At 38.3% G+C, this 26,927-nt stretch overlaps 4 protein-coding genes across 11 annotated transcripts in view; 2 read left to right on the top strand and 2 right to left on the bottom strand.

The window, feature by feature from the left end:
* LOC126377559 (protein unzipped-like) overlaps positions 1-639 on the bottom strand; it is a 38,974-nt gene extending 38,335 nt beyond the window's left edge. For both annotated transcript variants that reach the window (XM_050025465.1, XM_050025397.1), the window contains exon 1: positions 402-639. The gene's annotated coding sequence lies outside the window, so the exon portion shown is untranslated. The remainder of the gene's footprint in view (positions 1-401) is intronic.
* LOC126377001 (mitoguardin) overlaps positions 1-12,084 on the top strand; it is a 66,680-nt gene extending 54,596 nt beyond the window's left edge. For both annotated transcript variants that reach the window (XM_050024619.1, XM_050024700.1), the window contains exons 4-10: positions 7,404-7,570; positions 7,746-7,943; positions 8,160-8,269; positions 9,673-9,841; positions 10,240-10,344; positions 10,501-10,629; positions 10,955-12,084. In XM_050024619.1, the coding sequence (XP_049880576.1) occupies positions 7,404-7,570; positions 7,746-7,943; positions 8,160-8,269; positions 9,673-9,841; positions 10,240-10,344; positions 10,501-10,629; positions 10,955-11,269 (1,193 nt within the window). In that variant the 3' untranslated portion in view covers positions 11,270-12,084. The remainder of the gene's footprint in view (positions 1-7,403; positions 7,571-7,745; positions 7,944-8,159; positions 8,270-9,672; positions 9,842-10,239; positions 10,345-10,500; positions 10,630-10,954) is intronic.
* On the top strand, positions 4,918-7,132 carry LOC126378370 (uncharacterized). The gene is made up of 4 exons (XM_050026713.1): positions 4,918-5,240; positions 5,502-5,706; positions 5,901-6,207; positions 6,308-7,132. Exons 2-4 carry the CDS (start codon positions 5,506-5,508, stop codon positions 6,598-6,600), a joined length of 801 nt encoding a protein of 266 aa, XP_049882670.1. The 5' UTR covers positions 4,918-5,240; positions 5,502-5,505; the 3' UTR covers positions 6,601-7,132.
* Positions 12,037-26,859, bottom strand: LOC126377114 (eukaryotic translation initiation factor 4E-binding protein Mextli). Of its 6 annotated transcripts, none has more exons than XM_050024901.1 (14): positions 26,723-26,859; positions 26,123-26,247; positions 25,240-25,393; positions 25,011-25,164; positions 24,638-24,839; positions 23,890-23,961; positions 23,427-23,487; positions 22,670-22,811; positions 21,998-22,135; positions 21,381-21,570; positions 19,597-19,662; positions 17,681-17,808; positions 15,019-15,210; positions 12,037-13,883 (listed from the first exon to the last, which is right to left on the bottom strand). In XM_050024901.1, exons 2-13 carry the CDS (start codon positions 26,241-26,243, stop codon positions 15,106-15,108), a joined length of 1,533 nt encoding a protein of 510 aa, XP_049880858.1. In that variant the 5' UTR covers positions 26,244-26,247; positions 26,723-26,859; the 3' UTR covers positions 12,037-13,883; positions 15,019-15,105. The 6 variants fall into 6 exon arrangements, with proteins under 6 accessions (XP_049880858.1, XP_049880780.1, XP_049880976.1 ...); XM_050024823.1 differs by lacking the exon at positions 26,723-26,859 and adding an exon at positions 26,434-26,671; XM_050025019.1 differs by lacking the exons at positions 23,890-23,961; positions 26,723-26,859 and adding an exon at positions 26,434-26,675.
* Between the last annotated feature and the right edge of the window lie 68 nt (positions 26,860-26,927).

Raw genomic sequence — 26,927 nt, forward strand, 5'->3', positions numbered from 1 at the left:
CGGCGTGAGCCGCGACGCTGGTATATTACAACTACGACGAAATAATACATCCGACTGACAGTTTCATAACCATAAAATTTTATGAATCCTGCATAAATAGACCGCTGAAACTGCTAACTGCGTAAATGAAATGTAGGCAACACGCGACATTTTAATTGAAAAATATTCCAATGTTTCTGAAGCGTACCTATCTAGATATACATGCGAATACCTATATTATATACTTTTTCTCTTCATCACTGAAAGGTTCACAAAAAATAAGAAAAGTTTGTATGTAATAAAAATAAAAATTTCACATCTGGTCGATAAACTAAGCTGAGAATCGAATATTTCCCTAAACAAAGTAAGAGTAGGTAATTCTTATAGGTTGTATTGAGCATCCGTTGTAACGAATTTCTTACCTGTCCGAAACGATTCAAATCAGCGTCAATAAGCGCGGGATAAACGTGAAAGCCTTTAAGACAATCTCCTTAAGACTTATTTGTTGTATAAACACACATACACTGTAACAGGGTTTTGGCGCACTAAATAGTCAGCATTTGTTTTCCACTTAGAAGGGGTAGATCGGGTTGGAGTGACAGAGCGCGATACACTACCGCCGCAGTGCGGAGTATCGGGTGGACTGACGGTGCCGGCGGCGGCGGCGGCGACTGCGGCGCGGACGACCGAGTGACGCGCGTTGCCTCGCTGCCTTGCCTGCCTTGCTACATCCTCCGTCGCCCAAGGGACCCGTCCGTTAATTCCAACCGTTTCCAGCCTTCGCCGACTCGCCCAGAGGTGTCTGCGAGGAACGCAGAATTTTTACAATTAAACATCCAACTTCGCTTCTAAAGTGCACCGGGAGTAACGTTGCAACTTTATTGCTCATTGTGAAACATAATGACATTCCTCCGACAAGCTTTTGTTTTGAGAAAAAAAGTAAAGCTAATGACTATAAAATGCTGAGATTTAAACAGTGTTATTATTACAAAACGAAGACTAAAAGATAAACTAAGTTTAAAATATAGTCCGCAGCTCGAAAGCCGCGGCCGCTGCGATTCTGTCGCGGATTCTGCATGGAATTAGGTTATAATGACTTGTCAATTAGGTATACACTTAGTTTCATTAAAACCCGTGGACTCATAGCGTGGATTATTATTATAAACCTAGTTTAACTTTAGACTTCGTTGTGTAATAAAACAGAAAGGATCGGAAACTTTATCAAAATCACGTACAAGCTCGGTTGCTAACAGTAGATAGGTGCCTAAGTAATAAAGCGATAAATAATGTTTGTTCATAATAACGACAGTGATGTAAGAGTAGCAGGTTAATTCGGTTTTGTATGGAATTTCAAGTTGATGGAATAGGCCCCCGGGCGGCAGCATTGCGAACCGGTTTTGAAGTTCAAATTCGCGAGCGCCGTTCGTGACCGCGGAAAATCCATCTCTGGTAAAAAATGCATAGAAAAATACAACAACGAATGCTCTCCAGTCCATTTTTTACCGTTTCTCTAATAACTCGAGCAAGAAGAAGACCAAACCTCCGGCGATAATGGCTCAAAGTTGTTAAGCTTTAGACATAAGTTTCGAAGAGGTGTGGCTATATTCATAATTAAGTTACAAACGGATTATTAATGATTTTCTATTATAGGTCTTTCAAAGCCGGACCTGTGTTTATCTATTCATATTTCAAACTTGACTCTTCAACAAATACGCTTAATGTTTTTCTAAGTAAGTACCTACCTAACTTGAATAAAAATACATCATTAAATCCACCACAGGCTTCGTCAAAAAGGAACTAAAAACAAGAATAAACCACAAATCCACAAATGTTTCGTCAAACATTAACTATATACTTCTTTTATTTAACTATATTTCTATAAAAAGTAATTCATTTAATTTCGTTGCGAGTTTTCGGTAATCGGTTTTTCTCACGAATACCTTAATTTCGTCGCGCGTCGGTCGCCCGTCGTCGGTCCACGTCTCTCTCTCTCTATTTAAGAGCTGCGCTCTTGTCGGTGGAGTAACCGCCATTCCTCTCTTCTTCCCGCCAAAACCTTCACCTCCCGATACGACACGACCTGCACCTTCTCTTTTATTTGTTTCATAAATGTTATCCTAGGTCTACCCCTTCCTCTCTTCCCTTCAATTTTTCCTTCTATAATGTTTGTTATAAATGAATCGTGTCGTATCAGGTGGCCAATCATATTTCCTCTCCGGTTCTCTATAGTCTTCAATATGGTTCTCTTTTCTTCAACTCTTTCCAGCACTTTTTCATTTGACACCATTTCAGTCCAGCTTATACCCTCCATCCTTCGCCAACACCACATCTCAAACGCTTCCAATCTCTCTCTGTCTCTCTGTGTCATAGTCCACGTTTCACTTCCATAGAGTGCAATGCTCCAAATATATGATTTAATAAACCGTTTCCTTATTTTTAATGATATGTTTTTGGTTTTCAAAATGTATTTTTTCCTGTTAAATGCTTGTTTGGCTATTGCAATTCTGGCTATTATGTCTTGTGTGCATCTAGAGTCACTATTTATTATACTTCCAAGATATTTGAAACTATCAACTCTTTCTAATATGTTGTCATTCAGTTTAACAGGTCTATAGTTTGTTGGATGTTTGGATGTTGTCATTATTTTAGTTTTGCTCGCGTTTATCTTTAACTGAAATTTTTTGATTACAATGTCCATGGTTGTTATCAGATTTTCTAATGCTATTTCATTTTCTGCGAATGCAGCAATGTCATCTGCGAATCTTACAAATTTGATGTTTTCCCCATTGATTTTAACCCCCCCTTCCGAACTTTCCTTGATTTCTTTAATGGCGCACTCTATGAATATGTTGAATATCAACGGTGAAAGGGGACAACCCTGTCTAACTCCTTGTCGTATTCTTGCTATTCCCTTTTCTTCTCTAATCTCAATCACTGCTTCTTGTTCTCTATATAATTCCATTATTATTTTCCGGTCTCTGTAATCCACTCCAATGTCCATAAGTGCCTTCATCATCAATTTCCAGTCCACCTTGTCGAATGCTTTCTCTAAATCTATGAATGCTATATGTGTGTCTAACCCTAAATCCATTCTTCTATCAATTATCATCCGCAACGCTAGTATACCCTCTCTTGTACCTTTTTGTTGTCTGAACCCATATTGGTCGTCTCCTACCACTTCTTCTGCTTTAGGTCTTAGTCTATTCTGTATTATCTTCAAAAGTATCTTGGCGGCCTGAGAAATAAGACTCAGTGTTCTGTGCTCCTCACATTTGAGGGTGTTCTGTTTTTTAGGTAATGTTACCGTTTTGCTCACTTTAAAGTCTTTTGGCACCTTCCCTTCTTTATACATAAGTTGTGTAATTTCGAACAATTCGTCAAGTATTGGTGGGCATACGACGTATTTTATGAGCTCAATATAGATACCATCTACGGCCTATCGGTCCACGTAAATGAATAAATAAAATTCCTGGTAAATTAATTACCGCGTAGTCGTAAGCTGACACCCGTTCCGCAGCCGTGCGTCCTGTGGACAAACAAGCGCAGGTTACGATTTAATACCTCATTATTTACTGGCTTATCTTCTCAGCATGAACTTTTTGGGAAGACAATTTCCCGATTTGCTTTTCTGCGAATACAGAGAAAGCTTCAAATATACCTACCTATTCAAGATGATTACTAATACATCTCGACGCGGCTAACTTGACATGCCGCGTGCGTCATTGTTACGTGCTCTCCAAAACAAGGAGGAGCTTAGCAGCTAAATGGTCAATCAACCTTTGAATCCTGAGAAACGTAAAAAAATACATGTTGGAAAAGTTGTATTTTTTCCAATTAATTATACTTAAAAAGTGAGATTTAGTGGCTTAGTATCCATTACTAGGTTTTGTTATCTGTGGTTTTGTTAATGAAAATCACATGCGAATGTGATTTTTTCAAAAAAGCGCTTAATTGGTTTTCACTTTAACTTTTACGATTACGTTTGTTTGCATTTCAAAAAACAGACCCTAAACTGACATTGTATTGAGAACAAAACTCAACTTTTACAATACTTTACAACTAGTTGCATGATTTTCGCCGTTTTATTAAGCATCCCTAATTAATTGAACTATCAAACGTATTTTAATCTCTACTCTCAGACCAGCCACTATACTTAGAAGCGGGTTGGTCTTTCTATTACAATTTGATTACGATCATAAATTTTAATAAGTAATTTTCATTCATAAATTGTAAGCCGGATATTGATGTGATTAGAAATATGAATTTAGATGTGAAGATACTGTAAGCCCAGCACTATTTAAGATTAATTAAATTTATTAATAGCAGTAGGTGGGTAGGTACCTACTAGCCTGTAAACCCCTACTTGTCTGACAGAAACTATTGTTCTTACTTAATTCGATGAATAATTCACTTTTTCAGTGAATTTATTTTTTGTGTGATTTTTACAGTTACAAATCGAAGGTAATTCAAATAACCTTCGTTTTGGAAGTCGGTAAAAATACTTAAATATTGTTGTAAAAGTACTTAACTCGTAGGTTACATAAATAAAATCACACCTAATCATATTTACTAACAAATAGTCTGTTGTGATTCATCCAACTAGCTTTTCATCTTTTTTCCTTGACTTTTACGTTTTTGAATAGTATAGCTACTCGACACTAGGGGGCAGTAAACTAAATAGAACTTCGCGTTTTTTAGAATTTGTTAAATTTTGGGCAAAAATATTTTTTTACTCTATTTACTTTATAATACTATAGTATTTATTACGAACATACAAAAATAGTTTGCTGAAAATCAATATTTACATTAGATCATTTTTTCATGTAGAACTGCTAGCGACATCTATCCACATAGTGTTAAAAACTCACAAACACGTGACAGATCGTAGTTCATATTTTTACCGCATTGCTTACGATGGCTCTACTGCGGCACATTTGTTAATAAAACATGTAATTGAAGACGTTGCGTGTGTTTTTGTTATCAATTATTATAATACTCCGTTTTAATTTATTTACGTCATAAGATTTACGGTTTATTAAAGTTATTAAACAAAAACCCGATACAGATTTATTGACATTTCCAAATGTCAAAAATAAACGCTATCGGTAGTATCAGTCGCCATGTTACACATTACATATCTATCGCAAATTGCATTTTATGAAAGAAATTGCTAGTGTCAAACAAAAGCGCGCGATTATAATTTGTTATTAGTGCGACGATAACAAATTCTAGGATAAAGTGTTAATTACAACATTTCTAAGGTGAGTAAATGGATTTATTGATTGTATTACGCTACTTTTTATCATATATTACATTTTCAATTTTGATTGCTATGAACAAAGTGCGAACTATTTTTGTGAATAGTTTCTAAAGTACCTACAAGTTTTTACTGATTTTACTTTGCAAATCAATTTTTACATTTAATTAATTAAACTAAAGATATACAGAATTTGCAATACTTAAAATGTAGTTTTTATAATTTTTTTAACTATAAAATGTTCATTATACTTTTGATTTTTCAGAGTAATGGCTCCACCTAGAAAAATAATAAGGCAGCAACAGGAGATTCTGATAGAATTTCTTGAAGAAAACAGGGATGTAGCTAATGGCATACCACCCGGAGCGCCCATATCCCATCAGCCTTCAAGACAGAAATGGACAATGCTGGCTAAAAAACTCAACTCAGTCAATGGAGGTGTTACAAAGACTCCCGATGGATGGAAAAAGGTACAATGTGTTGTATTTTAAAATTACATAAATGTCCCTTATTAAAGGCAGAACCACGAGTTCTCAGAAAACAGCTGGCACTTTTGGTGTTGGCATCCTAAAATAAATAATTATAATTGCCAAAATACTGATTACGTATCAAAACTGGTGAAACACCTCTCTGTGTGCTATAACATTTATGAATAATTTTTCAGTACTGGTTTGAATGGCGGCATAAGTGCAGAAAAAAGGCAGCTGATGCGAGAAGGTATCAGAGTGGATCAGATATGGGACGGAACAGATTTGTGCCTCTTAATGACTTGGAGATCAGAGTCCTAGAACTGAGTGGCAAAGGCTCCGTGACTCCTTCAGTGCCCATGTCTCAACAATTAGACGACTTTTTAGCTGAAGATTCTGACTCTGAACAGCCATTAGAAACTATAAAAATCCAGGCAGCACAAGTAACTGTTAAACCGAGACAATCAGTCAGTAGTACATCAAAACATTTTGTGAATTGTGCGGGTAAGAAACAAAACAAAACCATTTTATTTTTTATTAATTTTGAAGGATTATCTTACTCTCCAAGGAGATAAAATAGTCTCATATTTTATTTATCTTTCAGAAGACCAGACGCGACCATCGACGCCTCCGCCCAAATGGGCTATAGATCTGGAAACTCGTAGAATAGCAGCAGAGGAACGCATGGCTGAAGCCCTAATGTCTATGGCTGCAGTTATGAAAAGCCAGGAAGAACGCAGAGCTATGCTAGACGAGAGAATAGCGGATGCTATTACAACTATTGCTGGGACTGTACAAGACTTGAATAGTGGCGTGCAAGAAGCCTTGCGTCATCTACAACAACTACACCCCATACAATCAAATGGGCCCAGTTTAAAAAGAGATGTTTTTCTATGAGTTACTAGTGAATTCTAAGAAACAATGTTACATTCTAGTACAGCCCATAAATATATTGTTCTTACTGTGTGCATTACTCTGTGAGTGCGAGCATCACAGACAGTCTGCGCGCTTGTGTGTTGGTGCAGGGCAGAGTGTCCCTTCTCCATGTTATTGTTTATTCTATTATTCTCATCATCATTAAGAGTCACGCTCTTGTCGATGATGCTACACCGACATGCTACTTTTTAGGGAAAAATAGGGCAGTGGTTTCCCTCTTGCCTTCCGCCCTCTATTATTCTAGTCAATGTAAAACATATTTAAATGTAGACTGTTTTTGTATTGTTTTAAGTCATCCTTGAGGCATTAACGAGTGTAAAGAGGTGTAAGAAAGAAGAGATGAGGATTGGATGCTATCTTTGAGATAGTCTTGTGTTGTGAAAGTGATTATGCCATACTCAAAAAACTTGTAAATACCAGAATGAAGTACATTTAAACTTAATATTTTGTATATTTGTTTACCAAAAATATAGAAGTGCTTGCTTGCGAAATATTTTATTGTTTTAATTTATTACAAACTTAAGTAAAAATCCCGAGAGAAGTCCTTTTTAACATTATCTATCATAGTTATAATTTAATTTTCCTTACAAAAAGGAATTCTCTTGTGATTTTACTATAAACCACTATCTTGAAAAAAATACCTATGTTCAGGATATAAACCAATATATACAGCTTATAAATCAATCGAATCCAAATCCACTTAATCTTGAGTGCCATTAGTCAAAAATACATACATTCTGTCATTCTCAACTTATTGTGGACAGGTATGGAGGCGTTAGAAACAAGTATAAACTACTGGGAGGATGCGCTAGCGGCGTTCTCTCTGGGCGCCCGCGGCGGCGTCACCGGCACATTGGCGCTGACGTCGCCAGAAGAAGCGGAGTTTTGCAGGGAAATACAAGACTTGCTTCAAAATGCCTACATGCTACAAGTAAGAATTACGTAATAATTATGTTAAGCCACCTAATTGCTTAACAATAATTGTTTTATGTAAGTTTTTTTTAATTATAGAAAATGGTTTTATGGGATATCCCCTCCCCGCGGGGGTCGGGGTGGTATTCCAGAAAATTTCCAGTATAAAATTAATCGCGGTTGCAACATTCCAGGAGCGTTGCGAGCTGCTGTTCCTCGACCAGCGGTCGGTGCTGTTCCGGTCGGAGAGCGGCGGCGGCGCGGCAGGCGCGGGCCCCGGCTCGGCGGGCGAGGGCCGGCGCTCGCGGCTGCTCTCCACGCACACCGGCTCTAGCCACACCAAGCGGGAGCACCATTCCAGTGCTGAGTCATTCGCCTCGGCTGAGGATCAAGTACATACTACACGTCTTTTTAATTCGTAGATGTTTGTATTGTAGTCAAACATCGAAATTTAAAATTTATTATTGGCAACACTATAACATTACTAATTTTCAATAATTGAAGGCAGTAAGTATTATGTTGGATGATACTTTCATACAGTAGATACTACCTATTTATAAGTACCTACCTATTTAACTGGACAATACACAATAAATTAAATCTTTCAGGTTGCAGATCTCAGAGAATTCGACGACTTCACAGAAATAGCGCCGGAAATAGAGAATTTGGAGTTGTATCAAATGGCGTTGAAACAATTAGAAATCGGCATTCCTTGCAGGTACGCACTAATTGTTGTCTTCTTATCTGCCCAGAATATGTGTTAGTTTTGTTATTTTTCAAACTGTCACTTCACAATATACCAGAAGGCCACATGCATCTTTCAGTGTGGAACCACATTTGCCGCTTCGCATCGCATTTTTTACGTCTCGCTCTAGCAAATGAGCACACATACCTACGAACAGTTTGACTCGTTATGAGAGGATGTCTATGGAAAGGAATAATCTCACACATAGGCATATCATGATAAAGAGTACCATATATGTTTCATAATATTCGTTCAATGGATCGTTCAGATAATTATGACGCCGCGCCGCTGTAAATCTAACGCGAGTATTAAAAAAAAAAGATATTACATTCCTATTCTTACAATATAGGGACTTTGAGACTTTTATAATGCTTTCTTCTTCTTATCGTGTCGATGGCAAACTAAATTGTATCGGCCCAAAACTTGGCAACAAGTATGGCGCTATCTGCAGCGCTCATCAGATCCTCCTGCGTACAGGTGTTCGGGCACGCAGGACACGATGTAAGATGTTCCATCGTTTGGGGAACAGTGCCACACTTGCACTTTAAGTCCGAGCCATCCGACAAACCCCACCTGAACAAATTGTACTTACTTCGGCCCACCTGAGTCCGAAGTCTATTTAGAGACTTCCAGGTAAGCCAAGGCAAATCAAGACCTGGCGGAGGTCTCTCGGACGGCGAAACAAAAGGTTTTGGGAGGTGTACCCGTTCCTGCATCTTTCTTTAGAGCGGTCCCTGTCAGGTAGAGGCGACACACACTTGGCGAAGCTTTTGCGGCTTTTCAGCCATTGCGGCACAGGATGATAGCCGTGGAGTGGATGCCGTGTGTCGCTCATCATTTTGACCTTCTCTACCGAGCTTGCTACGGTCCTGTGAACCTCCGGAGGCGCTATTCCAATTAGTGGATACAGCAATTGTACCGGGGTTGGCTTCAGGCACCCAGTAATAATCCGGCAGGTTTCATTTAATGCTGTATCCACCAACTTAGCATGGGCTGAACGGCTCCATACCCGGCTCGCATATTCGCCTGCAGAGAAAGAAAGCGCCAGTTCAGTGGTTCGCAGGACACCAGGCGAAGCTCCCCATTTCGAGGATACTAGTCGGCGCAAAAGACTATATCTGGAGTGCACCTTCTGTTTGACACTTTCACAGTTTTTCTTGAAGGTTAGTGATCTGTCCAGAACGACACCTAAATATTTTGCGACATCGCTGTGTTCAATGGGTACCCCACGCCATTGGATGTTGAGCTTGCGGCCCGCCTCTTTGTTACGTAGGTGGAAGACGCATGTTTGAGTCTTGCTCGGGTTTGGCCGTAGAGAGTTGGCGTCATAGTACTCACCCAGGGTTTGCAGGGCATATAATGCTTTTATATTGCAGGACGCTCCGAACAGACGTGGTGCAGTGTTCCTCAGACTCGGAGTTCCTGTGCAAGCTGCACTGCCTGCGGCTGGCATTCCAGCTGGTGTTCAAGGACGCGGCCGTGTGGGCTTGGTTCGTCGACGCTGGGAGAGAAGTACTCACCGACTTGCTGCTCTTCGCTGATAAGGTGAACTGCTGTTTTTAAAGCGACCTCAAGCATATCTATCTTTTAAGTATATATCGTATTCATTATCGAGTAAATAACCCTCTTTTTGCGTCGCCACGGTCGGGTAAAAGATAAGCATGTAAGCGCCTCCACTGCGTTAGGGGAACTATTAAAACTTCCATACACTTGTTTTGCTTAATATCGATAGGTACAATACAAAATTTATTCGTACATATTTAGTAAAATATAGGTAGAACTGTTGTTTATTACAATCGAAAAACGCAATCTAATGGAATTGTCATGTCTGAAAACACAACTATAGCATGTAATAAATAATTCCTTTAATACCTTCTGTACCATGCAAATCTGTTTTATCAAATGTATTGTGTATAGTTACCTGCTTATATATTATTTTACAGGAACCAAAGGAGTTCTTGGTGGCATACGAAGAAATGGTATCTTGGACTACAGATGGCAGTAATTGGCCTACGATAGAAAGTGAACTCACTAGCAAAGGCGTGAAGGTAACAACTTAAAATTATTCCATAAGAGCCCTTATTGTTTGTTTGACAATATTTAACATAAAAAAATATGATTTATTAGGTACCTAATATTGGTTTGAATGTTCAAGTATTAGGAACACTATTATATTTGCGCATGAAGTGTGTATTTTGTTGCAGGCGCTGACATTTTACGATGTGGTGTTGGACTACATTCTGCTGGACGCGTTCGAAGACCTGGCCTCGCCGCCTTCCTCCGTGCTCGCCGTCGTCAGAAACCGCTGGCTGTCAGATGGTTTCAAAGAGAGTGTAAGTACAAAATCCTAACTTTGGTAGTGGCTTAGAAATCGATGTCGTTCAAAAGAGCTTGATTGGCTTGAAGGGCAGCTTTCAGACCAATACAATTTCTTCGATTTTTTTGCACTACGCTGTATCCTCTACGCTGTATCTGTGTGGTCCTGCTGTCATTCGAATAGATTTTCTTGACAGGGTAAATTCAAATACCTATGTATTATAAAATGTCATTTTAATTGGCAACCATATTATTTTTTGAATTGGCAACATTTACTTTTTCAAAATTGCCAATAATAGGACCTCGTCTTTAATCCTTTCTCCAATGATCCTATTTTTGCAGGCGTTAACAACAGCAGTATGGTCGGTAATAAAAGCGAAGCGACGATACCTACAATACCCAGACGGGTTTATGGCGCATTTCTACTCAATTTCGGAGCATCTGCTGCCGGTTCTCGTGTGGGGCTTCCTTGGACCGCGGGAGCGGCTACGCGACGTATGCCACACCTTCCAAGCAGAGATCGTTGGCTTCATCACAGACCTATTCAGCTTCCACAAGTGCCGATACACCAACGTGGATGACCTAGCCACCGATATAATGCAGCACGCGAAACTCCGCGCAGCCAGCATCACCGACAAACTAGCCGATAGGAACTAAGCAATACTAGTACTAAGTTTAAGTGACAATAATCAAGTCACAAGAGGCACTACGCGACGACTAATAAATTCAGCTAAGTAACACATTCCGATACAATAAGTTCCATTTTTGTATGCAGTCCTGTTTGCCTGAAGCTGAAATGTTATTTTTGAGCCGTGATAGTATTTAAACGGCCTATGAAAGTTTCTATTGGTTACATAGATACTTTGTAGGGTAGTTTGATGAATTTGTAGTAGCATAGACTTGTGAATCAATGGGAACTTTTACGGGCTGGTTCGTAGATGTAAGATAAAAGTGTACTTCCTTCTCAGATCTTACGCATTTTATAGTTATATCTGGTTTATGTACAAAATAACGGTACAGCAGTATAGAGTACCTAAGTCTAGGTAAATAGTTAAATACGTATATCAAGGTATTAACACGGTCGCATTTTTCTGCACCAAATTATTATTATATTCGCAGTTTGTTTTTGAGGTTTGAGCAACTTAAATAACATTTATTCGCCAAATTTTTAAATTTCTTGTTAGTATATAAGTAAATAGTTAATACGACAAAATCTAATTCTACAATATCCAATTTAATATTCATAGATTCTATTATCTGAAATTATGTGCTGTATCTATTTATTATGTAAATATAACAGTTATTATAAAACTAGAAATTTTACATTATGTAGCTGGACATGGGTTTGTAAATGAAACTCTTCTCATTAGAAAATTTAGTATATCAATTATAATATAGCCTTATCTGACAAAAAAAAAACAAAGTAAACATAAACCTTTATTAACAGTCAACGATAATACTTTTCCAAAGAATAGACTCGTGAGTGACTCGTGATAAGCACCAAATAATTTTATCCTGAAGCATTCAGTGACTGGTAAATTTTATATAAGGTATGTCACATACCTTGAAAATTTTTTGCTTGCATTTTGGTATATTTCATATATATTTTTTCTGGAGAGGGAACAGTCTTTGCCAGAATATATTTTTTAAATGTTGAAAGTAAACCTACTATAAAAGTTTCAAAGATTATAAAGAGAAAGCCTGACAACTTTTAAAGTTAAAATAAACGTTAGAATACGAAATTTATATTTCATTATAATCATAACAATAACAAATAAATTATTTGGTTTAGTGCACAGCAAGTTTTTAAAAGCTCTCGTTTTATAAATTATAACATTAATCATTTATATCGTTATAAACAATAAAATCTCTATTTGGTTTTAATAGATAATATACTTAATTTATATAGTATAGCATCAATTGGCAGGCTTCCTCGAAGATAAAAAAGCTTACGATATAGTGAGAATCGACATCTACTCATCAGGACTAGACACTAGATACAAAGTTGAAAATGAGTATACAGACACACAGAAATGCATGCATTCGTCTTATAATAAAATGGAATCACTCTGACATCAGAAACAAATAGTTCCTTTAGAGTAAATATATACAACGAAAATTAAAACCAACTCGTAATATCAAATGGGTTGGATTGCAGCGCACGTCCGCTTTTCATTGCCTGAAGGAAGACGCATTGCTTGTATCTAGACCAGCTGCTTTTGCTTTAGCTGTCATCAGATAATATTATGTCGAGAGATCATCTCCGGCTGAGGATTTCTGTAACTAATATCATACAACACAAGGAACATGACATGTGTTTATCATATTTCCAACAAATAATCCCACAGCTAGTTAATGGAAATATCCATTCACAAAATGAGGTAAATAAAATACCACCACTAAAAAAATAAATATTTTGGTGTTGATAATACTTTTTTTAGTAAAACAAGTTCTAAATTAATGTTATATGAGTTAAAATAGGATAGTGAGTGCTAGGATAGTGGACGGCTACCTGGTCTAGAGGATCATTGGCCGTGGTTCTTTGCCTCATCTAGTTCCACGAACTCAATTATAGACCGTCTCGTTTTCCTTTATCGTCTACAATAAAGGACACTGGACGCGTCCGAGCAGCCTTAGTCGCTAAAATGCGAAACTATGAATGCCTACAGCATGTGCAAATGAAGTTCGCTCGCTCATGTGCAATGTGTACGTGCCTAAGTTTCTAAGGAAGACATTCATCCCGAAGGTGGAGCTGGACAAAGCGATACAGTTCATACGATAATAAATACATTTAAAAACAGTTACAAAATCTTAAACAATATTCGTATGATAGGCAGAAAATTGTCTTGCACAACGAACAATAAAGAGCGAATGACTTTTGCCTTCACATGGCAACACAAAAAAAACATCTGCAACAAAATGTTACCATGACAATCTGCTTAAAATCTGCCGCTTTTTTGTTCATTGCCGTACTGAATGAAACTGGTATGATCGCTTGGTCCAGTCGCTTCGGAGTCGTATGGACCTATTTCCAGAATTACTAGCAATAATTAATTACTACAGTACTAGCGCCATTAGAAGCCCGATTTGACAGCTGTTCCTACTTAATCCCATTGCTGGGCAAAGGCCTCGCCTTTATTCCTCCAGTTTTCTGGATTCTGTGCAAGCTCCCGCCAATCTCTCCGATAATAAATGGAAGGAAGAAATCCTTTGCCCTGCAGTGGGACGGTGCAGGCTAGTAATAATAATGTGGTTAAACATCAAATCAGGCTTTTTGCGCGTGTCCGTATACACAACAGGACCCTTCGTCTGATTCGATCGACAACCAGAGTTTCACTTTCGTAATATTTAGTACCTTCCGAGTAGTGTAAGAAAAATAATAGTACCTTTACAGTTAAACAAAAAACTTGAATTAATTTCCAGCAGGACCCTCCGTGGTTTGAAGGTCTTCAGACCATTGGTGTATATCCCTGTATAGCGGTGCATTAGTACCTTCAGATTATCTTCGTTTTCTTTTAAAACAAATATTAGTTTATAAGAAATAAATCTACAAAATTTTTATACTGCCAGCAGGACCCTTTTTTGTTTTGGTGCTCTCAGTCCAGACATTCATATTTCCTAGCAGCAGTATATTAGTACTTTTCAAAAAAATATCGCTTAATTAAAAAAAAATGTATTAAAAAGTAATTAAAAAATATTTTAAATAACCTGAACGACAATACGTAACTGCACAAATGAACCTCTGTTACTAATATGCGATATGACACTACGAAATCGGTTATTTTTTTTCATCTACCCTCAATTTTGTAAATTATTGAATTATATGTTCTTCGACGATTAAACTACGTACCTACCTAAAATAACATGAAAACTAAATTTTTATTTAATTGGTTGCATCACATAAATAAAACAATAATAGGTAAAGTAAACTCCGGGAATAGAAGTAACGTTATGCTATTTAGAATATTTTCCCTGATAATGAATCAGAGTCTTATTACTATTACTTTATACTACTCATTTTTTAACGAAGCGAAATTTTTTTGAAAAGTACTAATATATTGCTGCTAGGAAATATGACTGTCTAGACTGAGAGCACCAAAACAAAAAAGGGTCCTGCTGGCAGTATAAAAATTTTGTAGATTTATTTCTTATAAACTAATATTTGTTTTAAAAGAAAACGAAGATAATCTGAAGGTACTAATGCACCGCTATACAGGGATATACACCAATGGTCTGAAGACCTTCAAACCACGGAGGGTCCTGCTGGAAATTAATTCAAGTTTTTTGTTTAACTGTAAAGGTACTATTATTTTTCTTACACTACTCGGAAGGTACTAAATATTACGAAAGTGAAACTCTGGTTGTCGATCGAATCAGACGAAGGGTCCTGTTGTGTATACGGACATTTTTTGCGCGACTGTAGCATAAAGAATATTGTGGCGTTAGTAATTCTGACACTGGCCCGCGTGTGTGTGAGCGAGTGAGCTGGCGGTTTACTCCGGCTCGGGGGAGTCAGGCGCGTCCACGGCGGCGACGGTGGTGCCGGCGGCCGCGCGCACCTTCTTCAGATAGCTGGCGCTGTCGAACTCCAGGCAACTCTGTGTGAACGTCCATCTTGTTAGTCAGCTCTTCTTCACATTACACGCTTTTAGTTCAAAAATAATAGAAAGTAGTGGGCAGAGAGAATCCTGTACTAATTTATTACTAGATTTGTTCACATACATACATACCCTGTGAATTAGGAACCAAGCAGTAGAACCTGCTGTCCGAAAGGCATAAAACAAAGCCAATTTATACTCATCCTTACCAAAAACATATGGTGTGCATATCTATTGTTTGTGTAGCGCGACTTCTAAGAAGTCTTCACACACAAACTAAATTGTTCTAGCCCACTTTCAAAATTAAGATAAAAAATAAACGTGTACTAAAAATAGATCAATTTAATACTTATTATTATACCTTAAGAGCGTATCAACCGCTTCAAGACTTCGCTTCGCGTTACGTTCCGCTTTCAATGCTTGTTAGTCGCGTGAGTATCTTCAGTATGCGTGTAAGTAATTTATTATCATAAAGAACATTTTAGAATAGATGCGATGAACGGGTTAAAACACTGTGTAACGTAAATTAGTAATGTGCAAAGATGTAGTCACTATTCTTTACAAGTTATTTTGTGCAACCTTGTAGATATGTAACAAGATGTATTTGCGTGCTGACGTTTCATGCATCACCAAAAACTCCGATATTGTTATTTACATGCCGCCAGAAAATTAGTCGCACATACATAAATACGTATATAGGTATATCAATTCCTATCCCGATGTTAATCCAATACTGAAGCGATGTGCGATCACCTTTCCTGTTGCAGGTACCCCCAATTTAGTTGCCGTTATTTAGTCAGTGATAGTGTATTTATCAAAACCTCTCGAGAAATATTTCGTTGCGGTTATGCATGCGTGTTACAGAATTACAAGCGGTACAGGAAAAGCATAGAATTTTTTAAAATCTTTTATTGAAAAATCAGAAATTGACAAAAGAACACAACACTGGTAATTTTCATACCTACTCAAATAAAAAATTACAATATAACAATACATATGAACACAATAGAATGTCAACATTGAATTTTGATATGCGCTGCGAATATTAGACAAAGTCCTAAGAGAGTCTACCTGTATCGAACCCCTCCCGAGCCGTACTGTCCAGGCAGCGTGAACAAACAGACAATTCAAATTTTATACATGTTAGCACTCTAATAAACACTTCATAAACACACTCAAAACCATCTACTCATGTAAATAACTTTGCTTAAAAAATTTGTCAATACTCAACAGTCAATAAACATTCCTATATACTACTCGTAAAAAACCTTTCCATCAATTTTCAAAAATTATTTTTCAAAAATGTCCATCACAAATTTAGTAATCAGTCTTTTCTTTACGGAAACTAAACGAGATCTTATTGAGATAAATTTGAATTTAAGTCATCTAAAATTATTAATACTGGATACTAGCATTTGATCGTCATACATAATAGCCAAAGTGGAGCTTTATAGTCAACTTGCCCGGTGGAGGGCCCCCGAGTCAGCCTGCGGCCCAGCATATACACTTACATACAGTTATAATAACGGTGCATCTTAAGCTACTGAGATCAACATACTCCTAATAGTACTCGTTACCTTTATACTTAGTGTTATGCTTAATTAGCTATAAGGCACTTGTGCAGAGCCCGGGCGTCTAACACATTATAATAGTGACAAACACGTCAGTGACTAGCGACATGAGAACATACTCTATGCTAAGAGAATATAAACGTACAGAAATTTGCTTTCCCGAAATACTCAGAACCTCCAAATATACAAGAGTTAGTAAAAAAATGAAATATGAGTGAAAAGCACAAAGCAAGCGTAGTGCGTGCATCTCAGCAAAAACTATCGAACGTGTTCAGCGCCAACCTAAACTCAATCCGCGTGAAAGTTAGTCTAAGTTTCTCACATGAAACCAGAAAACTTATCACAAATACAACAGAAACCTACTTACATCCGTACCGACCGAACACGTTCGAAAGTTTTCGAGTACATTTAAGCCAATCGGGCGGCGACGCGAAGCGAAAAACATAAATCTCAAACCAAAGTGCAACTTTTCTTCAAGACAAAATATCGGGCCGCGGCGTCGCCCATCGGGAGCGGGAAAGGGAAGGACAGGGAGGGGAGGGTCCGGACGAAGGAGCTCTAAACGTCGTCGGCGTCGCCTCGACCGTCCTCCGCGGCGGCGGGTTCGAGCTGGGAAAGGAAAGGTCACGGCCAACGTCGGCGGGGAGCGCCCGGGCCGCCGCACCGCGAACATCAAATTAAAAATCAAACGAGCAATCGCCGGGCGATCAGTAGAAGTTGCGGCAGAGCAGCGCGGCGAGGTAGTTGGGGTGGTGCAGCGGCGCCCACACGCGGAACGGCGTGAGGATGCGCTGCGCCGACGCGGCCGCGGCCGCCGCGCGCCGCACCCCGCCGCCCCCCGCGGCCCCCGCGCCCGGCGCCGCCCCGCCCGCCGCGCGCCGCGGCCCCGCCAGCGTTACCTTGCGCGCCAGCTCCGGCGGGAACGACGCCAGCCCGCCCGGCGGCACCTTCGACAGCGGCGAGTCCGCGTACTGCACCAGCGTCTCGTACGTGTACGTCTGCCGCGACCCGCCGCCGCCGCCGCCAACTGCAACCACAATGCCACAGCTGTACCGCCCCGTACCCATACGCTGCCCGCTTCATAGCTTATGAAAAGGGACGATTGACTTTCCGCCTGTTTTACGCTCACCTTGATTGAACGCCTACTCGAACGCATTTATTAGGACACCAGTCCTTATCATTATAAGCTGTAAAGCTATTTATTATGCATCAGTTGCGATGTTATATGCTCGTTGTGATTATCTTTATTAAGGATTATTATGTCATCGAAAGCGAATAGCTACATGCATTTATGAAAATAGACTTCACGCTATTAGGTCAACTTAAATTTATATTAACTGGGGGACACTAGATTATATGTATAACTTTTTTGCATTCTATATAAAAACTTTTGTTATTGACTGACTTCTGCATATTGTCGTTTCATGACATGAAAAGCATAAGTGACATGAATTGAAACAATGCATGTTAATCGCAAACACAAAAAGGACACGGTAAAATGTAATACTTATTTGATATTTTTTAATTGATATAAGATGGTAGTAAATGTTAGCATGATAATTTGTTTTCTCTTTGCATGATAACGGTCAATGTTACACAATAAATATAATAAAAATATGTGTTCATATTTGGAAAGTTCCAACGACTAACAAATTGTTAATAACATCAAAATTTGTATTTGTGTAGTCCAATTATTAATTTGCCAGTCTTTGGATCATATTCATTTTCAAATGAAACATGTTCATTTGAAAGAGAGAGTATTGAAGTGTATTTCACAGATCTTACCAAACTTAAATTCATACGTACGTTCATTGTAAACGAAGTCAGCTGCATAATTAGTTAAAATACCTACTGATAGAATACATTTTTAAGTTTGATGAGACTTGTAATTACACGCGTATGATAGAATAAATCAAGGTATCCCTCTATAACATCGTAATAAACATTACAAACGCAATATGAAATTGTTTAACTCGAATTAAGCTCATCTTGTTTACGTATTTTCTATAAGATTTTGTGTGAGTTAATATTCCCATTCCAAGTTTATACAAACACTAGTTTAAATATTTATTGCTCCAACAGCAGATTATAACGTAAGCAAGTTTAGCTGTTGTAAGCCATATTTTGTCATTGAACACAGACAGAGGTTATTTTACATCGTTTACTTTTTATGTATATCTATTGACACAATGGTGCTAATTCCTGTAGGCAGCATCTAATTTTATTTAAAGTTACATCTGTCATTTTCTTATCCGCCGAATGGAAAGGGACGGGTAATCGAATCGACAACATAAAATTTATGGAACACACGTCAATTTTTAAGCACAAATCCGAAACAACCCTATAATTATTTTACATTGGCATAAAACCCGACAGAATTAAGTTGACAGACACGTCAAACGGTTTGGATACCAGCGAGATACCTAATTGATTCGCTCGGGCTTCCTAAAATTAACAGCTGTCAATTATCCGTCCCTTTCCTTCTCAGTGAATAAGAAAATGACAGGTATAATTTAAAGCAAAATTAGGAGATGTCTGCAGGAATCAGGGCCAATGTAAAAAGTATGTCATTAAACAATCTTATTCTGGATTTTTTTACTTGATCGTCTAAAGATTTGCGCCTGATGGAATTCTTCATTTAGATTCTAATTCGGGTGTTATTTAAGCTGTTCTTGAAGACGGGCAGTAGACCTTGCTATAATTAGTGCCTTGCAGACACTGTTAAATCGTCTTCAGTAGGCGCATGAGGCCTGTGATGATCTTGTTATAGGGGATACCTCGTGTGTTCCACCACGCATGCGTGCTGTGGACTCACCTTGATTCTTGTCAGTGCTGGTGGCGCGTGAGAAGCGCGGGCGCCGCGGCGTGGCGTCCTCGGCCGCTGCACACAACGCCAGTTACGCCACACCCGATACCACGATACACGACCCAGACATAATCAGGAGCAACTACACCTACATAGGGGACTAGCCTAATTAGGGCACTATTACGGGCCGGGAATTTATACACGCTCATATTTAGGACATTTTGTAATAATAAGGACCGATTAATAAGGAATTCAGGTCAAGACAAGATGTGCAGGAATAAAATCCTAGAAGTAGTGTTTCCAAGACAACTGCTAACGTAATTAGAATGAGGCATAAATAGCAAAGAGGTAAATTAAATTTTGAATAAATCACATATAACTTCATAGAAAGCGAGAAAGAGACGTCTTGGCACCTTTAGAGAAATGGGTTCAAAGGGGATACAAGAAAATGCCGTTCTATGTTTATATGTGTACCAGAACCAGGTGGTTCAAACCTATACCGTCGAACAAAAATCTTTTGTGTTTGCCCTCAAAATAGACAAAGAGTTCTTTTTAGTGAGAATATTGCGTATTTCTGTAATAAGCAGAATACAGCAGGAGTTTCAAACATGTTTGGGATAAGTTGCTCCTGAAAAGGTCTCTTGAGTTAGAATGGATGTCGTTATGGCAGGTGACAATGAGTTACAGAATGTGCCCGGTAAATGGATTGTTACAAAATTTGGAAAACACGCTGCCACGACCGTGGATCGAAGTGGTCACAGTGATATCATAAAAATACATTATTAATAATATGGACGTGACATGTAAATATATAAATATCATAAATATCGACGTAATAATACATGTGATATCGGTATTTTAAGGCTAGTCATGGCACAAAATGTAGATTCTCGAATAAATACGTGACTTATGGTAATGTAAAATCTACATGCTTCAGTCAGTCACTACTATCTGGGAAGTCTCAATATTATTGCACACTGTTATAGCAAACGTCATGCTTCTTAATTAAAATCATAGCCTTTTAAATCTACTTTTACATGCCATTAAAAAGCAAAATTCGATCTTGCTTTATTCCTCTCCCTTTATTTTGTAGAAATGCCTAAATCGTACGCGACAGCTTTGGCGGCACATAGTATAACGTCGAATGCCTATCACCTTACAAGTCCTGTAATGAACATTTTGATTCAAAAGTTTTCCAATATTGTTCATATGAAATCCCACATTTAGATTAAGAAAATGGGATTCTTTGGTTTGTAGACTAAAATTGTTATGTAAATATGGTAAAACTTTTGGAACACAGCACCCATTTTAGTACTTGTAGACCATCACCTCATTTGACGATCATATCTCATGCGTACATTGACAAGATAACACAGACTGTTGGACGCAGATAATCCCATAACCACGTAGCAAGTATATGTGACCTAGCTGGGCCTACATCTCAGTTCTTTTATCAACTTTAGACTGAACTGGCGATATTAAATAATGTTAAAATAGAAAGAAAATTATTATTAAAGAAAGACTTTAAAACTATTTTACTTTAGGTTATATTTTATACCTTCGAAATAATTTGACCGTTATTCTTAGATCTGGACAGAATTGTATAAATATTATTACCATACTATATTTTATTGATGATAGACATTATCTAAAATAATTACATTCACAATTTAGTTTTGCCGCCCTTCCTTTATGCCCTCTTTGATGATTACGAAACTGTTGTAACTTTATCGATTCCAAGAAGAAATACCGTAATGTTGGATTAAACTGTAGTAAAAAATGTTGTCATGTACCTTGCTGGTCGTTATGTTCATTGGGCGGAGCGAACACATCGTCGTCGGCGCCGTTGAGCGCGGCGTCGTCGCGCAGCAGTAGAGCGGCGCCGGGCCTCTGCGACAGCGTGAAGAAGTCGCCCGAGCCCGCGCCCATTGCCTCCAGAGCGCCTGCGCTCTCGAAGTACTCGTCCAACACCAGCTTTGCAGTCTACATAACGCACGTGGAATATTGTACAGTGTGTTTTTTAAAGAAACTATGTAATGTCAGAATGTGTCTGAGGACAGACCGAGAGCAGGATGGCCGAATGTAGTAGTAGGCCGAATGAAATAGAACGTTAAGGTGTGTGAAAGAGAGAGCGACGAATGACCGACAGAGAAGAGGAATTTGCGGAATGACAAGTGAATGGTTGTCGGTCGGTTGTTTTTCAGAAAGCGTATTTATAATTAAAAACTGGTAATAAATAAACAAGTAAGTGAAGAAACCATCATGCCCCATTCCACTATTTTTGGGATGTTAGTGGGCTCTTTTTCCGCATTTAAAGAGCGAAGTGTTTATGTTGTCTCACCTCATGTCTGTTGACAATAAACCACTCTCAACATAATCAAAGTGATACTCTATTCATGGATCTACATACCTTGACAAGATCCAAATTATTGCCCGTGATCTTGATGGAATGTTGCCCAAAAGTCACAGTGTACTTATATTCTCCTAGTGCGGCGTCGTTCGTCGAAAAACTATGAAGTAAAGCTCGGGAATTGTTATGCGGGGATTTCTGAAATATTGAAACAAAATATTTTGTGATACTCACGCCCGTAATCTGTAATGGGGTGGGCAGAGCCACAAGTAATCAAAGACAACTTGCAGCCTCTGCTGAAACGAAGTCCTAAGATGGATATGATTATCCATAATGTTAGAAAGGATAATCCCTCTGTAAGATTTTACAATACCCTGGAATAAATAAATAAACAAGCAGTTGATCGAGTTGTTTTTTATTCACTTCTAGAACAGCATAGAAGCTCACCTTATGATACTAAACCTAAATAAAACCGATTTACTGATTTTGGTAATTTTTTACCAGTGTTATGGAAGCGTAACATTTGCCGCGTGTTCTCAACCAAATATCTTCGCACGGTTCAAACTCTACCCATATAAAAGTGTGTCACTGATCACACATGGCTTCGTGAGTCACTAACTGTGGTTGATCTAAGGGATACATTTACATTATTACATTCTTCACCGATTGGGTGCCATCTTTCTTGAACAAGCTGGGGAAAATGAGCCATATTAGAAGTACACAAGCACCAACCTCCCTAGGGCGAGGCGCCTCGTCGGAGCCAGCCGAGTCGAGCGAGGCGCGCGAGTCGCACAGCTGCGCGTCCAGCGAGCCTTCAAGCCGCACGGGCGACGCATTGCGCCGGATCGTATCGCCGATCAAGTGCTTGGCGTGGCTGGAAGATAAGCAACAATATTATGAAGACAGTCTGTGTAAAGTTGTTACATTGAGAATGTAATTGCCTATAAATATAAGAAAAAATTGCAGACACTTTTGATACCGAGTCCTAAGATGGATATGATGAACCATATGGTGACAGGCGAACAGCCTACCGCCCATAAAATTATCCATCATGTTGCTGGTTTTCAACGTTTTTATGTTTTTATTAGCATACAAACAAAAAAATATTGTCATAATTTCTTCTTTTTCGGCTTTCACAAGGTTTTTGTCCCCTCTAGCAGTTGCATTGACATATTAAAGCAAAAAAATACAGTCTAAGGAATTATACAAATTAATATAACACGATGTTAGATTATGTTATGTAAAAGAACCGCTCTAATTACGGCGACTTAAACTTGCGTGTTTAACAAGCGGCTGATAATAATAAATATTTATGTAAGTAGTCAAACAGTGCATTTAAATTACGCAAACTATCTATCTGTATAAATGCAATTGTTTGTTTACCCTTACAGCAACATATCGACATGATTTTCGTAAATGAATCGACAAGTCTGAAATATCTTTGATGTATCCTGTGTTTTAAAAGTTGATGTAAATTGCTCGTACTCACTTCACATTCTCTTCGTTGGGCCCGGTGATCTGCACTAGACGTTCCTTGGCACCAGGACTCACTGCAAACATTCAAACTGATGACGATCTGACCCTCTCAATGTTGCCGTTAGTACGAAACTGACGCTGTATTATTTCAAGCCTCAAGCTAAATGCGGTTGTTAGGCAATGAAACATGGGTTTGTTGTACATTTTAGTTCAAATGCCAAAATTAGTTGTGGATACCACACCCTTTCATTATTTAGATAATTATTAGTAAGTTGATTGATAATGTTACATAAAACGACAAATTCACAATTGTTCTTTTGGATATTCAGGTGTTAATATCACATATAACAGTTGAGGAAGTATTAGGTAAGTAAAAGCATAGACGAGATTGTATGACAGTAGAGTGTGCATTCAGGAGCGCGGTGAGAGAGCCCCGCAAACCATGCGCAAGCGGCGCCTCGCCCGTGCGGTCGTACCTCGCTGAAACGATATTATCGTGTCACTTAGCTCCTCGATCATGTGCACCCGCCTGCCCTTGATACCCATCACTGCAACACCACAATACAACTTCAGACTTGCCGTCGCGCCCGCGCCGCCGCTTTCGCTACATTCCTATGCAATTACCACATTGGACATCCTATTTACAATACAAAGACTTTATTATACTCTACCTCTTTATTTACTCCTATTTCAGTTATATAAGTAATTAAAGTATATTCAAATTTTATTTCTAATGTAACGGTTCTTGTTGTGTATAAAAAATGTCCAATGAGGAAACAGCTACAAAATATTCTGTTTTAAGAAAAACATATTGTTTACTCTGAGTTACGGTAAATAAAGGTAAATATTTGTGTAGGAAAATCTCAACATATTTTTTTTCGAGATACAATCTCTCTTATCAACATGCACCATAAAATGTTCTACACATACCTACATGTTTAACTAAATAAACGAGTCTACTAACAGATAAGCATTAAATTGACTTGTTCATGCATTGTTTCCCCACTTATTGACATTACTTGTAAAGTACATGCATACCCATTTACATTACAAAATATCAAATTCCTCTAGCATACATCATTTTGAGAACTACAAGTACTTAGCTTAATAAAATATTGGCGACTTCGAAGGCTGCTATTTTGTGTTTATAATGAAAAGACAAAGAAGTCAACAGACAAATAAGCCAAAAATAAAATTTAAGGCTAGTTCAAAAAGTTCGTATACCTTTTCCAGAATCAGCATTCCTGATGACGACCTCGTCTTTCGAGTAGTTCTTGCCCGGGATTTTAGTGGGCTTGGGAAACTTGCCCGAGGGCTTGATAATCTCGCCCGGACCAAGCAGAGTGGGCGGCTCGGCCGGCGCAGCCAGCGTGGGGGACACCGAGCCGCCCGTGCCCGAACCCTCCATCGTCGGCACCAATAGTGGCTATTACAACAAAACAAATCATTCTACCATCAACTCCAAACAATTTACTTTACTATGTTTTTATTTTCCAACCATAACAAATGACTAATAGGTCTATTCAAGGGTCTATTGACTTGGCACCAGCTGAAAACCCCAAACAAGTTCTGTGCCAAGTTTCTTCTGGTGACTTACCTCAGCGTGCGTGCCACGGTGCCTATAGTACTGACTCATGTAGTCAGAGCCTTGCCAATGTTTGGCGCGCAACTCAATAAGCTCTAAGAGGTGAAGTCTGGTCTTCTTGTCCAGTCGTTCATCTTGAGAACCATTTCGGAACACAACAAAGTACCTGAAACAATTTTGTTTGTTGTACAGTTACTATTTGTGGCAGTTCTACAAAAAAATTACGAAAATGGCTACATACCTATCAAGAAAGTCCTTAAAGAGTGCTTCGAGTTGTGCGCCATAAAGCTTCAGGTTAGCGTACATGGTGGCAACATTGCTTTGAAGCGCACGGTCATAGTTGCCCTGCATCATTTGGTACGCCACAGCCTCAGTCAATACAATCAGGTCATCGACTGTAATGGAAAAGGTAGATTTGCAAAATAGTATTTTTCAAAACAGGCATTCTTCAAACTAAAGTAAATATTTCAAAACATGAAATCTCTGACTGGTGAGAAATAACAAATCTAACAGTTTACACACATCGTGAGCAGCATATCTAGGTCAGACGCCGTTTGTACACACAAAGCATGATAATGTGAAAATTACTGTAAAAATTAAGGATATTTCATCTGCACAGAAATAAACAATTAACAGCTATTTACAACATGCAATCTCTATTAATTACTACATTCTTACTGGAATCTTGTCAGTATTGAATGAGATTACCTATTTATAGAATAAGTGGTGGGCTATGATAATTAGAGAAAGCATAAATAATCCAACTGATAGTAAATGTGAAAGTTGCATAGGTGCAGATTTGAATAAAAAAACAACGGAATTTATAAAAACCCCAAATTAAGGGTGCAGATTTGATAAAAAATACAAAGGAATAAAAATCACCAAATTTAGATGTAAGCTACTTTTCTCCCAGATTGAGAAGATGGAGATATAGATACCTATTTAAAGTTAGGTACCATTTCAGTCAGATATTGCAATTGTTTTTTTTTTTAATTTTCAAATTCAAATCTGGAATTTATTTTTGTTGCCTCTATGAGAATATACAGTCCAAAATTTCTAAGCTGAATCTTCCAAGAAAGTAAAACATACACTACTACTGTTGAAAAATGCAACTGGATTCTTACCAGAATTTATTTTGACATCCAGTACTGAATTGCGGTTGTGTGCAGTACTAGTCGTCGATTTCAGGGGCCTGGGTACTTCCAGTTTTTTAACCGTGCGGGTCATTTTCGTTAGGGTCGACATGGTGCTGCGCAAACAAACAGTTCACATTATAAACAAATACACTGCATTACATACGCGAGTAACGTCGCCGCAAATGAACACAAACTGACGGGCAATGATTGTCACATTTTTGTTCGAGGATATGAGTAACCTTGTCGTAATTTATGCACAATGAAACTATCGAATATGAAGAAACTGCCGAGAAACTCACTCATCCATGGCGACTGCGCCTCGATGCAGTATATGCACACTAGAACCACTATTATAGCAAAATCGCGTGGAAAGTGAAAGTGATGACAATGATCCTAGCGAATAAATTCGGAACAAATCCAATACGTGTTCATTACTCGTACACTGCTTTTTCGTGCAATAAAAACGGTTTAGCTGAAAAAATTTTGACTTAGAAGAAGATTAAATATTTTGCTCGATGAAAAACATTTAGACAAAACAATTGAAAACCATGGAACACGATGAAATAAGAAATAAACAAGAAAACTCACCTGGCTACGCCATTAATTCGCAATAAAAATAAATTTTAAATAGTGTTGTCCCAATAGAAAAACCGTTAATAGCAGTCTGGTTATAAAATTTTCGTAAGCCTTGAATGAAGTAATGCAAATCTGTAATATTAGTAAATAAGAGTGCAATGTAATTTTTCTATAAATATTTCATAACCAAAATTCAATGCACTTAATTTCTTATTAA

The sequence above is a fragment of the Pectinophora gossypiella genome, chromosome 1, assembly GCF_024362695.1.
Source record: "Pectinophora gossypiella chromosome 1, ilPecGoss1.1, whole genome shotgun sequence".
NCBI lineage: Eukaryota > Metazoa > Arthropoda > Insecta > Lepidoptera > Gelechiidae > Pectinophora > Pectinophora gossypiella.